We start from the raw sequence: 12,665 nt of genomic DNA, 5'->3' as shown, positions 1-12,665 counted from the left end.
CTTTATTATTCTTTTGTTTATTTTATCATTCACATACAGTAGTATTATTTTTCCTCTTTTTTTTTTTTTTTTTTTTTTTTTTTTTTTTTTTTTTTTATTTCGTTCAAACAATTGACACTGCTACGGTATCGTGTGAACAGAAAATAAGAAAATTTTTAATTTTAATTCACGCACAAGAAAGGGGGAGGAGGTAGAAAAAAATAGTGTATACAATATATAATTATATACACATTATATATACCCTATTGGTATATGAATGTAATATGAATACGAGCTCTTTTTTGTATGTTGTATTATTTCCATAGGTAAGTTTTCCCACATGCCATTTATAAGCATATTATCTTGCACACAGGACGAAGTTGAGTTTATTCCTCAATTTTCATCATCTCGTCCAAGAGCTGAGAAAGAAAAAAAAAAAAAAAAAAAAAAAAAAAAGAAGGGTTACATTCCCTGGCAGCATTTCCATTTCCCATTGCCTTCAAAACCTGAGTGTAAACATACTTATTACTACGGGTGACAAAACATATATGATATGTATATAGCATACAAGAGTGGAAGAAATTACTTACACTCTCATATACGGGACACGTAAAATTTATACAAACAGAAAATATATGAAAATTTAACCAAGGGTTATATTTTACACCCACAAAATGGAACGGGAAAAAAAAAAAATTAAAAAAATAAATAAAATAAAAAAAAATAAAATAAAATACTAAAATAATAATAATAACAAATAAAACCTGTAAAACAAATAAAATAAAGTAAAATAAATAAAATAATAATAAAAAAAAAAAAAAAAAACAATCTGAAAAGAAGAATATCGAAGACGATTTAAGAATCTTACCCATCCATTGAAGGTAAATTTTTTTTTTATTTATTTTTTCGTTTTGAGGAATCTACTTAAAAAGATAGGAAATAGTTATATACACAAATCTTAGGAAATATGTCGAATATAAGGTAGGTGCTTACTAGCTGAGAGTATTGTATATTTTTACACCCCTTGCACTATTTCAAAAAACAAAAAAAAAAAAAGGCCTTTGTGAAATATTAATGTCCACGGAAGGGATTAGCGATTATGCCAACTGTTTAAGTCAACACAAGGACAAAATAGCAAGTAGTTTTTTTTTTTTTTTTTTTCTATTCCACAAACTGATGAAGTTAAGGAGATATGCATAATTAGTACCTGTTTACCATTTACTGATCTTATAAATGAGTTTATTAACTTTACGTGAAAAAATGAGACATATAATTCTTTTTACATATGTATACCTGTGTATATGGGTATACGATCCAAAGGGTCGAATTTGCATATTTGCACAATCTTTCTCGATTTCATATATTCCCCCCTCCTGTTTGTGGTCGTACGTGAACATAAAATATGTTTATACTAATTGATGTTTTCATGGAGGGTATATCTCATGCAATTAGACGCCCGATGTGGTCTTATTCCATGGGCATAAAGAGAAAATCTTTTAATTTAATTTTATCTTATTTTGTTAATGTAGTTTATTAATTAGCATGACTTATTTACAGCATATTTCATTCATCTGTCCATTTTTTTCTCCCTTTTTTTTTTTTTTTTTTTTTTTTTCTCATGCTTAACCCGTTTTCTCTCCTGCGCGCACCCATAGATCCCTAAGTGACCTGAGGAAGGACGAGAAAAAAAACAAGGAACGGGTGGCGCATTATACGGGTGGCCAGAACAGTGGATTGGAAGTGCAGAATTCAGATGAAGACATGGGTTCAAGTTTTTTCACATCTAAATTACCTGAAAATTGTAGACATATCACATTATATAAAAATGGATTCATAGTAGATGAAGGAGAATTTAGAGATCTCCAAATTGAAGAAAATAAAAAATTTATGCAAAATATTGAAGCAGGAATTTTACCAAAAGAATTAGCAGGAAAAGATAAAACTATAAATGTAGCAATTAAGGATAAAAGTAACCAAATATATAGCAAAGAAAAATTAGAGGAAAATAATTTAATCTATAAAGGACAAGGTGTTAAATTAAGGTCAGATAATCAATCAAGTATAACTGAAGAGGAAATAAATAAATTAACATCAGCTACTACTCCAAGTGATATTAAAAACATTCATGTAGATGATACCAAACCAGTTACTACTTTACATGTTCGATTATATAATGGCAGAAAAATCTCGCACAAATTTAATTACGATCATACAGTAGAGGATTTGTTTCAATTTGTTTATAGCTATACCCCTGTAAGCTTTTCTCTTTCTTTTGATTTTCCTTTGAAACTTATTGATAGAACAGATAAGACATTACATGAAGCCAACTTACTGGATACTTTAATTACACAGAAGCTTACACATTAAAAAGGAGGGGAGAGAGAGAGAGAGAGGGAGCAATACAGATAGGGGGTGGGGTGGGGGGAACAGGGGTAGACTTTTCCACCCATTCGGTTTGGTACACATGATCGATACCTTTATTCGAATTGGGGTCTGTATCACTATTACTGCTTATCACTATCAATGTGTGTATGGTGCTTCTGCCTCTCACTATCAATGTGTGTATGGTGCTTCTGGACATCTTTCCCCAAGTGAAAGTACGCACGGGGTTATGCGTCTGATGGAGGTTTATTATATACCAAGAAAACTCAAGAACAGATCCCCTCCCCCCTCCCCCCTTTGCCCTTGTACATTGCCACCCAAGTATATATATATTGTTCCCTTTCGTATGCTTTATTCCAAATAGGGCACACTGATCAACGAATGAATCCTTGATGTTTTTTTGTGTTATTCCATCTTTTCTCTTTTTTTTTATTCCTTTTCTGTTTCTTTTTATTTGCTAATTTTATTTTAACATTCCTATTGTAATCATCCATTACACCTGCAACGCATACATTCTAGGTACACACAAAATAAATATCGAGGTGTATACGTTTGCATATTGTACATGTTTTTAAACCCCTCAAGCAGTTGTCCCCATTTTGTTGTGATGTTACTCGTCTTTGTATTGCTACAATTTAAAAGAAAAATTTTCTCATTTTTTTCTCTACTTTTTTTCACTACATTTTTTCTCTACTTTTTTTCACTACATTTTTTCTCAACTTTTTTTCACAATTTTTTTTCTCAACTTTTTTTTCACTACATTTTTTCTCCACTTGTTTTCCCCCATTTTCCGTGCCCCCCCTACTGCCTTGAGATTGAATATGTTAAACACATTCCGATTGCATTGCAAAAACACACTTAAACAGTATGCAATATATTTTACGTACATATACATACACATGCCTACTGACCTTTTTTACAATATGTTAAATAGACAATCAGTTTTTTTTTTTTTTTTTTTTTAATTTTTACTTTATTTCATATTTTTGTGGTGTATACAAAAAATCGCTTGAACTGTTTTAAACAAAAGTGATTATGAGCATATATTTCCCAAAAAATAATGTGAGATATGAGGGCAGCAAAATAATATAATAGCAGGAAAGACTAAGGCTTAGCTGAACAGTAGAGTGAAGAACCCTTTGATGTAGCAAAAAGAAATGCATAAATGCAAAAACTGTGTCAATGTTTTATCTGTGCCAAAGATTATGCGTCCCAATTTGCTGTTCATTTTGTTCCCCCATGGGTATTGAAAAAAAAAAAAAAAATTTCAAGCAAAATTGCAAAAAAAAAATGCAGAAAAAAAATGCAGAAAAAAAATGCAGAAAAAAAATGCAGAAAAAAAATGCAGAAAAAAAATGCAGAAAAAAAATGCAGAAAAAAAAATTATTTTGTGTATTTTATTTTTTCTATTTTTTCCCAGTTTTGGTATATTTATTCACATTTCGAGAGGAGGAATGAAAATTTCTCCATTTTAGCAATTTTTAAAAATGGCCCAATTGGTGAACCATTAGCGTGGGGATATATATATAATGGAACATTGTTAAAATGAACGATTTTATTTATTCAAAATTAGCCAACTTTGAGTAAGTACCTCAAACACAACTGGATCGATTTTTTTTTTTTTTCCTTTTTTTTCCTTTTTTTTCTTGTTTTTTTCTTTTTTCCACCTCCTCTCAGTCGTCCCATTTTTCTTACACTTCACCACCTAAGCCAACAACTGCAGATCAACGTAGCACCTTTTTCACAACTTTTAGTAATGGAGGGAACACTTCAAGTAGGGAAAATGATGAGATGAAAAATGGATTAATAAATGAATGAGTTGATAAGTGAGATGTGAAACCAAAGAGGTTGCAAAAGATTTTTTTCCATGAAATACATGTTTGTATTGGCAAAGCAATGGCAAAGAAAAAGGGGTCGTCGAACTGGGGCTGCGCAGGTGACCACACTGGGTTGATGTGGTAACGAAACACCAATTTTAACGTTTCTCCAAAGTGGGAAAAATATAAGCACGTACAGATGTGCATACGTCTATATATGCACATTAATGCAAGCACACTTTACACAAAAGAGAAATAAATGTGAGAATAATTTTTTGAAAAGGAAAAACTGTACCTTACTTTTGTAATCCCAAATTTTTCCATTTTTTTTTTTTTTTTTTTTTTTTTTTTTTCCTTCAATTTCTAGATTCGAGACTTCTTCTATGCTGGATACAAAAATTACTGCTTGAGGAGATTCGAGACAGCAGGAGAGGAAGAACGAAAGGAAGCAGAAGAATATATATACCAAATATATATGATGGAGAATGAAAAGAAGGATATGATTATAAATTTAAAAAATTCGACAAATGAGAACCTACAGTTATTATACATGTATTATAAACATTATTATTTAAAAGAGAAGATGCAAGATGAGAATTCATTATTAAACGAAATAAAGAAATTAAAAATAACTTCAGTAAATGGAAATATACTAAAGAGCAGATTCTTTTTTGATTACGAATTGTTACAAGAGTGTTTTGAGCTAATGCAAGATGGACCTATTGAAGTGATATCATCCAAAATTCTTCTTCTTCTTCATATGAATAGACATGATTTGGCTAGCCAGATGATAAATGAGTATAAAAAGATGAATGATGAAATACCCATCATAAAAATTATGTTAGCTATATTTTATTTATATGATGATAATAATAAAGAGTCTTTTTTAATTTTTGATGATTTAGAATCCATGTATGAATCTACAGTTAATGACATTTCAACTATTATTCTCAATGGAAAAGGGGTGTCCAATATTTTGAATTACGAATTTAATGATGCAAAAGAACTCTTAAAAAAAGCCTTACACGAAGATATTTCAAATGGTGACGTGCTACACAATTTGATTACTTGCTCTTTGTATTTATATGAGTTGGAAGATGCAAATGAATACTTGAATAAGCTTTACGATTCTTATCCTTCTCATGAAAGTTTAAGTCTTCTAAAACAAATCGATCATGAGGTTGATACTTTTGCTCCACAGTTTTAGCAGCTCCTGGGGAAGGGGACTGTCCTCCCCCCCCCACACACACACACACCCACACACATGCAACGTAACTGCATCAGATGTCGTACATAACTACATCAGACATGTGAAATAAATACTAAATCCAGATTATACGAAATAATTCGCGCATTAGGGACTCCCTTTGTTGAAACCCGTGTGCATACGCATCACTATCATCCTGAAGCGCCTTGATCTGCTTCACCTGCATTTATGTAGCTACTCTTAGTGTCCATGACGACCTCATATACATACTGCATATCTTTACATGCACGTGGCGAAAATGACATATATGTACTTATGTACATGTTGTATGCATTAAAGGAAGTTCTTCACGCGAAAGACACGAGGAATAAATTTTTCTTCCTTTCTATTTTTATTTCATCTCTACTTAAATTTTTAGTTCTTAAAAAATTGTTTATTGATTCATCGCAGTTCTTTAGGGGTACTCGCTTGCCCCCTGTGAGGAGGCTTTTCTAATAAAAGAAAGAAAATAGCGGAAAAAATGAAGAAGCACGTGAATGCATATATATATATGTATGCATATGTTTATATAAAATAAATGTTATTCCATGACACCAGACAAGTTATCACATGTTTTATGCAGGAGAAGCTGGTGTAGTGCAGTTATTGGTCACTTTGTTCTATTTATCGGCTTTTATTTTCACGCATGAATTTACTATTTTATAGTTTCTGTTTTTCATTTTCATTATTTTATACCTTGTGCTGGTAGTATAGAAAGGCACTTATAACAGCAAAATTTTGCGGGAGGTAATAGGCACATGTGGCCTTGAAACACTGGACTAGTAACGAATTTTTATTAAAACTATAAAAAGGTAACTTAATCATTATCTATCAAAGGCGTATTGCTAATTAAAACAGTGGCGAGGGGGTAATAATAATAACATCAAACGAAAGCAATGAAAGAATTATATATAATTCTAAATTAAACTCCAGATATGAGATCTGGTGCTGTAAAATGAAAAACCCTTATACACATTTGTCCTCACACACATCCATATATATCTACGCATGCATCATTCTCAAAGGTATATACACTTTGTTACAAATAATTTTTGCATTAAAATATTTTCCACAGCAAATGTGTAAACCTAAGTGGTCTAATTAATATCAGTTAGAAATGCTCTTGTAAATTTTTATTCTCCTTTTAATTTTTCAGAATTTGTAATCCCTTTTTAGAAGATAGATGATAACTTAACGGTTAAATTCCCAAAAAGGAAAATTGCGATTTGAGGGATTTCTTCAACGATACTATATTCTTGCGTAATCGCAGGGGATGGGGAAAAAAAAAAGAAAAAAAATGTAGCAAGAGAGAGGAGGAAAAACAGAAAGAGGCAAAAGTGTGAGGAAAGTTATTTTGAATGGTCCTACAGAATGGGTTAAAAGTGTCATGAATTACATTTCATGTTCATAAAAAAAGGGGTTAGCTAGCCAAAAAAAAAAAAAAAAAAAAAAAAAAAAAAAAAACATTTGTACAGGCAAAATAAACATTTTTAAAAAAGTAATAATATATATATATACCCCTTTTTTTCAAACAAACCCTTATCTAAAAAAAAAAAAAAAACATTTTTACCTGTAAGTGCACCCAAGTTTGATGTGGTAATAAAAGTTGGTTAAAATTTTGTATCATCGAGATTAATATCCTTTTTTTTTTTTTTTCTGCTCCCCTTATTTGAATATTCAACATGTGTCACTACTGTGTTGTGCAAAAGAAGTTATTACAAAAATGACATTATCAGTAGTTCCTCTTAATGAGGAACATGAGGAAGAGATAGATCTTTATCTTCCTATGCGTCTATTTTGATGAGGAAAAAAAAAAAAAATAATAAAATAATAAAATAAAACGGCGAAACCCAACGAAACGAAAAATTCACATATTATTTGAAGTGTCTCAACTCTGTAATTCAGGATAACACTTTAGTGCCCGAAACAAATTTAAGTCTGCCGGTAAAACATGTATACACACAAACACACACACAAAAAACAAAATAAAATAAAAACAGAACAAAATAATGAAAATAAATAAAAATCAAAATAAATAATCAAAATTAAGGTTACGATAACAATGAAGGTAAAACCAAATTTTGTAGCAAAAGACTAGGTGGACATGATGTGTCCGCATGTATGATGGGGGGAGGCAAAAATGTTTCCCCAAATGTTAATAAAAATATATATGTAATATGTAATATATAATACATCAAATGACACCCCATTTAATGTGCAAAGGAATGCTTTACCAAATGGTGGCACCACAAACAATGCACCAATCTGTCCATCCACACACACCCATGAGTAAACTCATACGGGAAAAAACTAGCAAGTTCTACTAAACACAGAATAATCGAGCAAAATTACATAAATGTACAAATTAGGAAACACTAAAAGGTTCTTTGTTGTTATTAAGATATGGGGAAAGGGGATGTTTCTATTCTTTTCTTTTTTTGTTTCATTTTTTCATGTATGCAATTTTATTTTTATTAATTCTGGTATTGTATAAATGGCGAAAGTGAGATAGTGAAATCAGGTGCACTTATCGCAAAATGAATCCAAAAATGAATGGAACACAAATAAAATGTGAACCAATATGAAACGTGAATCAATGTGAGACGTGAATCAATATGAAGCGTGAACCAAAAAAAAACGTGAACCAAAAAGACACGTGAACCAAAAAGACACGTGAACCAAAATAAAAGGAACCCAAAATATTATACACTGTTCCCTAGCTTTTCTCACGGTAGAGATAAATGAAAATGACGATATTAAATAAGATGAAACAAATGAAACGTGGTAATCGTGGTACCATTAAAATAGCATATCGTGTAAGGGATACATATGAACAAATTCCAAAAATGCAAAAGATGAAAAAAACGAAAAAAGTGAAAAAAGTGTAAAAAATAAAAAACGTGTAGAAAGTGCAAAAAAAATGCAACTCTACACATCCACTTAATCTGTGGTGCGAAAGACGTGTTAAGCACCAATTCCGAAAACATATGTCTTACGAACTAAGTGTATGAAAAAAAGAAAAAAATAGAGATTCTGCTGCTCCTCCTGTCTTAAAGGTGAACCTAATTTCTCGTGTTGGATGATTTTCCCCTTACAACTTTAGCGTCAGGTGTTTGCGATGCAGATTCACGTTTTGAGTTATCTTTTTTAGAATAAGATCTGCTTAAGCTCTTTCTTTTTACACCAACCATTGTGGATTTATTTCTCTCTGATGATGCACCCTTCATCTTCATGATCATGCTTCTCATAGATGATGGAGTTGTTTTTCGTTTCTTTTTCGATATTGGAGTGTCCACTATTTGGTAGAATTGTCTATGTGCTTTTTCACTTAAGCTGATATTTTCCTTACAAGACCTTCTTGGTTGTCTTCTAGTAGGGCTTTCATTGCTTAAGTATGGCTTGCTACTCTTGGTACTTCGCCTTCTTTTCTGTGGTTCTTTACTTATGGTAGTTTTTTCAACAGTTCCTAGAAGATCACTGTCCATATTTTCCAATTCTTTAGAGTGTAAAAAATGTTTACTATTAATTGGAGTTTCTGAATTGTAAAAAAGTTCCTTAAAGAAGCTTCCTTTCTTATGTTCATCTTCTTTATCACCTTGAAGTCTATCTGGTGGCACGAGTTCTTTATTATTTTCCACTGTTGATTCTTCCGTTTGCTTATTATTTCCATGTATTTTTTTTTCTTCTTTTTGTCCTTCCTCAAGTGTTGTTCCATTTTCGTCCTTTATGTGGAAATAATTTTCCCTCCTCTGTTTTTTCATGAATATATCCTCATGATCATATATTTCATCATGACCTCTCTTAATAGACATTTTCTCTGAGTCTACATGTGATGAAATAAAAGCACAGTGAGATGATCCCCCTGCAAAGGATTCAATTTTAATTTGGCTAATTGTTGGCAGTGCATCTATTCTACCTTTCGAAAATGTTTTCGTAACAAAATTTTGGAAGTTAATTTCAGAGGGTACATTTTTTTCAATTGTCCCAATACATGTATCTTCATCAAAATCATTACCACCAGTACCCCATCCAAAAAGTTTTCCATTTTCAGTTAAAACTAAGCAATGGTCAGTACCACAAGAAATAGATTTAATGATATAATTTTGTTTTTTAAAGAAATTTAGTTCTAATGGAGAATAAGCATCTTCATCCAATTCCATACCTAATATTTCCCTATTTCCCCATATATATAAATCATTTGTTTTTAGTAAACATATGGTAAAACTTTGACCACCACATAGTTGAATAATTTCTTTTGAAGATAACTCTTTAATTTTGATGAAATTTTTAATAACATTATCTTTCATAGACACACCACATGAACCGTATGCATTTCTTCCAATGCCGTACACATCCAGAGAAGATTCTAATTGAACATAAGTGTTATTTCCTCCACAATAAATGTTTTTAAATTTTGACGTAAATCCGAAATCTTTAAAATGGTAACGATTTGGGAATACGTATTTTATTCTCTTGCATTCTGCTTCTTCTTGTTCATAATAAGTATTACACACTTGGCATGAGTCACTATTTCCCATGGTAAAAATGTACTCACCACTCTGCTCTAGACATACTAGATGATCTTCTCCCGACATGATGTTGCTAATTTTGACATTTTCCAAGTTATCCTTTTCTGTTTCTTCTGCGCTGTCTAATGGGTATGCACTACTGTTAGCGACACTGTCACTAGCCAAATTGTTACCCGACAAATCTGTGAATCTTTCACACCTCGCGTAGCCAAATTTTACCTCAATAAACTCATCGGATTTGGATATTATTTCATCCTTCTTCTGAAACGAAGGCAAACCCAAGATTCCACATGAGTCTCTAAATCCTCCGGTTATATATACTTTTCCATTTTCTAGCAAAATAGCTGTATGATTATCACCACATGTAATTTTTTTAATTTTTGATGTGCAGGTAAAATTGACCAATGAAGGAGAATGCTCTGGATCTTTTATGCTATTTGCATACGTTTTTCTACCCAGTACGCCCATATCATTACATCCAAAGGAGTATAATTTGTCTTCCTTTGTTTTTATAATAGTGTGCATTGATCCACACACGACTTCGTCAATGTCGTTTGGGAGATTCTGAACGGCCGTAGGGTTTACCTGAACATAATCAGAACAATACTCTGGCGGCAGCTGGCCGCATTCACCTGATCCGAATATAAACAGAGTGCTTCGTGCTTTTTTCATTCCCATATTTTTCGTCTACTGGGTGAGTCTTCAGATGATGTTCTTTGTTGTTGCAGTTGTCGCTGTTGCCACAGTTTTTGTCGTGCTAATCATCGATTTTTATTCAATGCCGTGATGAACACCACACACCTCTCCTATGCTGTTATAAGAGCTAATTACACAGACTATCGTTAATGTTTTGCGTTTCCCTCCCCCCACTTAGCTACTTTGCTTTCATAGGCGTTGTATTGGCAAGAAGAAAATTTCTAACATGAATATTTGTAAAAAGTAGTACGATAAGAATGAATTACATGTTCATGTGTATGTTTAAGTGTACACACATGTGTATATATGTGTAAATGTATATATATATTTATATGCTATACACTCCCTGCCTGTACTTTTTTTTTTTTTTTATATATACAATTTCAGCGATCTAGCTATTTTCACCCTTCTCTTTTATTTATTTTTAATGAAATTTTCTGACCGCATAAGATAAAAAAAAAAAAAAAAAGTAAAAAAAAAATTCTGTACTGTACATGTAAAAAAAAAAAAAAAAAAAAAAAAAAAAAAAAAAAAAAAAAAATTTTTTATATAAAATTAAAAAAAAAAAAAAAAAAAAAAAAAAAAAAAAAAAAGGAAATACTTATAATCCTACTACAATTGGCTGTATCAGAGGTAGATGGGTGATGGAGGTGCGAAATAGGAGTTTATTTGACTTTACAAGTTGCTTTATCTCCTATTTAGTGTTATTTATGTATTCATTCATATACACGTTTACGGGGTAAGGGCATTGGTATTTATTTTGTGTGTTTACGTTTTTGCACATTTTCCGTGCTACATACTTCCTCCTATTCCCGTGATGCACTCTGAACTGAACATGCATGAGGATACAATTTTTGTCATACTCAGTTGACCTGTCGAAGAAAGAAAAATGGGATAATCGTGCGGGCGTCCGTGTGGATATGTGCATGTAAGTATATATGTGGAATACACATACACGAGTGTGTGCATATATGTATGTGCTTATGTGCCTATCTGCATATGTGCCTATGAGCGTGTGCATTTATGTAATGTTCTCCCGTTGGGGCGCTAGGATTTGCCCACTTGCAAATGTACATGACCTTTTCGAGAGAAAAAACGCTAATGTTGAATACCTTATTTGCGTTGGTTAAAATAGTTCAGCACCACCACTATAGAATAATAAAGCTAAACCATGAATTTGAAAAAAAAAAGAAAGAATAAATAAATAAATAAAATACAAGATAAATAAATGAGTAAACAAATAAATAAATGAGTAAACAAATAAATAAATGAGTAAACAAATAAATAAATGGGTAAACAAATAAATGAATGAATAAACAAATAAATAAATAAAAAAGTAAAACATGTGGGGTACATAGTACTGCGGAAAATATAACATTAAACGTAGCATATAGCGCGGGATGAAATGAGATGATTTTATAAATGTTAAGCATGTCATATAAAGGTCAGTCAGGACATTAAAACACTTCAAAGAATAGATTTTGAAAAAAGGAAAAATTTTAATTCCAACCTTTTCTAATTTTAATTGGAACAGCGGGTTTTTTTCCCCTATACAGAAAAAAAAAAAAAAAAAAAAAAGTAATTGTAAAGCATGTGAATTAGCACACATGCACATAATGCATCGCACATGTAAATATATACATATATATACATAAGTATATATGCATTGTATGTTTATTTTTATATACTTATATTCGTACAAGTACACAAATTTACATATGAAATACATCGATCCAAGTATTTGCATGAAATATGTGAAGTCATTTATACATGACAAACAGAATAAGGAAAAAAAAAAAAAAAAAAAAAAAAAAAAAAAAAAAAAAAAAACATACTTTATTCCTGCGGTTTGGAAAAATTATATTTTAAAATCTGCACAAGCGTGGTTGAAATAAAACTTGCGTTATTTTCTACCCCCCACACGTTAAACAATTCGTGCAAATAGCCATTATTGAAATCGCAAATAAATTCACATAGATTATATTTATGCATAAAAATGCTTGAACATGAAAAAAT

General features: G+C 31.3%; 3 protein-coding genes across 3 annotated transcripts; 2 read left to right on the top strand and 1 right to left on the bottom strand.

Annotated features, from left to right (window-relative positions):
• Nucleotides 1-946: 946 nt before the first annotated feature.
• PGO_011020 (NSFL1 cofactor p47) lies at nucleotides 947-2,346 on the top strand (the record flags this gene model as incomplete). The annotated part of the gene is made up of 2 exons (XM_028685742.1): nucleotides 947-960; nucleotides 1,635-2,346. 2 exons carry the CDS (start codon nucleotides 947-949, stop codon nucleotides 2,344-2,346), a joined length of 726 nt encoding a protein of 241 aa, XP_028541543.1.
• Nucleotides 2,347-4,117: 1,771 nt separating this feature from the next.
• On the top strand, nucleotides 4,118-5,385 carry PGO_011010 (coatomer epsilon subunit; the record flags this gene model as incomplete). The annotated part of the gene is made up of 2 exons (XM_028685741.1): nucleotides 4,118-4,135; nucleotides 4,546-5,385. The coding sequence occupies 2 exons, from the start codon at nucleotides 4,118-4,120 to the stop codon at nucleotides 5,383-5,385; spliced, it is 858 nt and encodes a 285-aa protein (XP_028541542.1).
• A 3,101-nt stretch (nucleotides 5,386-8,486) lies between these two features.
• On the bottom strand, nucleotides 8,487-10,625 carry PGO_011000 (regulator of chromosome condensation; the record flags this gene model as incomplete). Its single annotated transcript, XM_028685740.1, has 1 exon — nucleotides 8,487-10,625. The coding sequence occupies one exon, from the start codon at nucleotides 10,623-10,625 to the stop codon at nucleotides 8,487-8,489; it is 2,139 nt and encodes a 712-aa protein (XP_028541541.1).
• Nucleotides 10,626-12,665: the final 2,040 nt, after the last annotated feature.

This window comes from Plasmodium gonderi (genome assembly GCF_002157705.1).
Source record: "Plasmodium gonderi DNA, contig: Chr01, whole genome shotgun sequence".
NCBI lineage: Eukaryota > Apicomplexa > Aconoidasida > Haemosporida > Plasmodiidae > Plasmodium > Plasmodium gonderi.
Note: the sequence above shows the minus strand (reverse complement) of the source record. Positions and strands in the feature narration are given on the sequence as shown.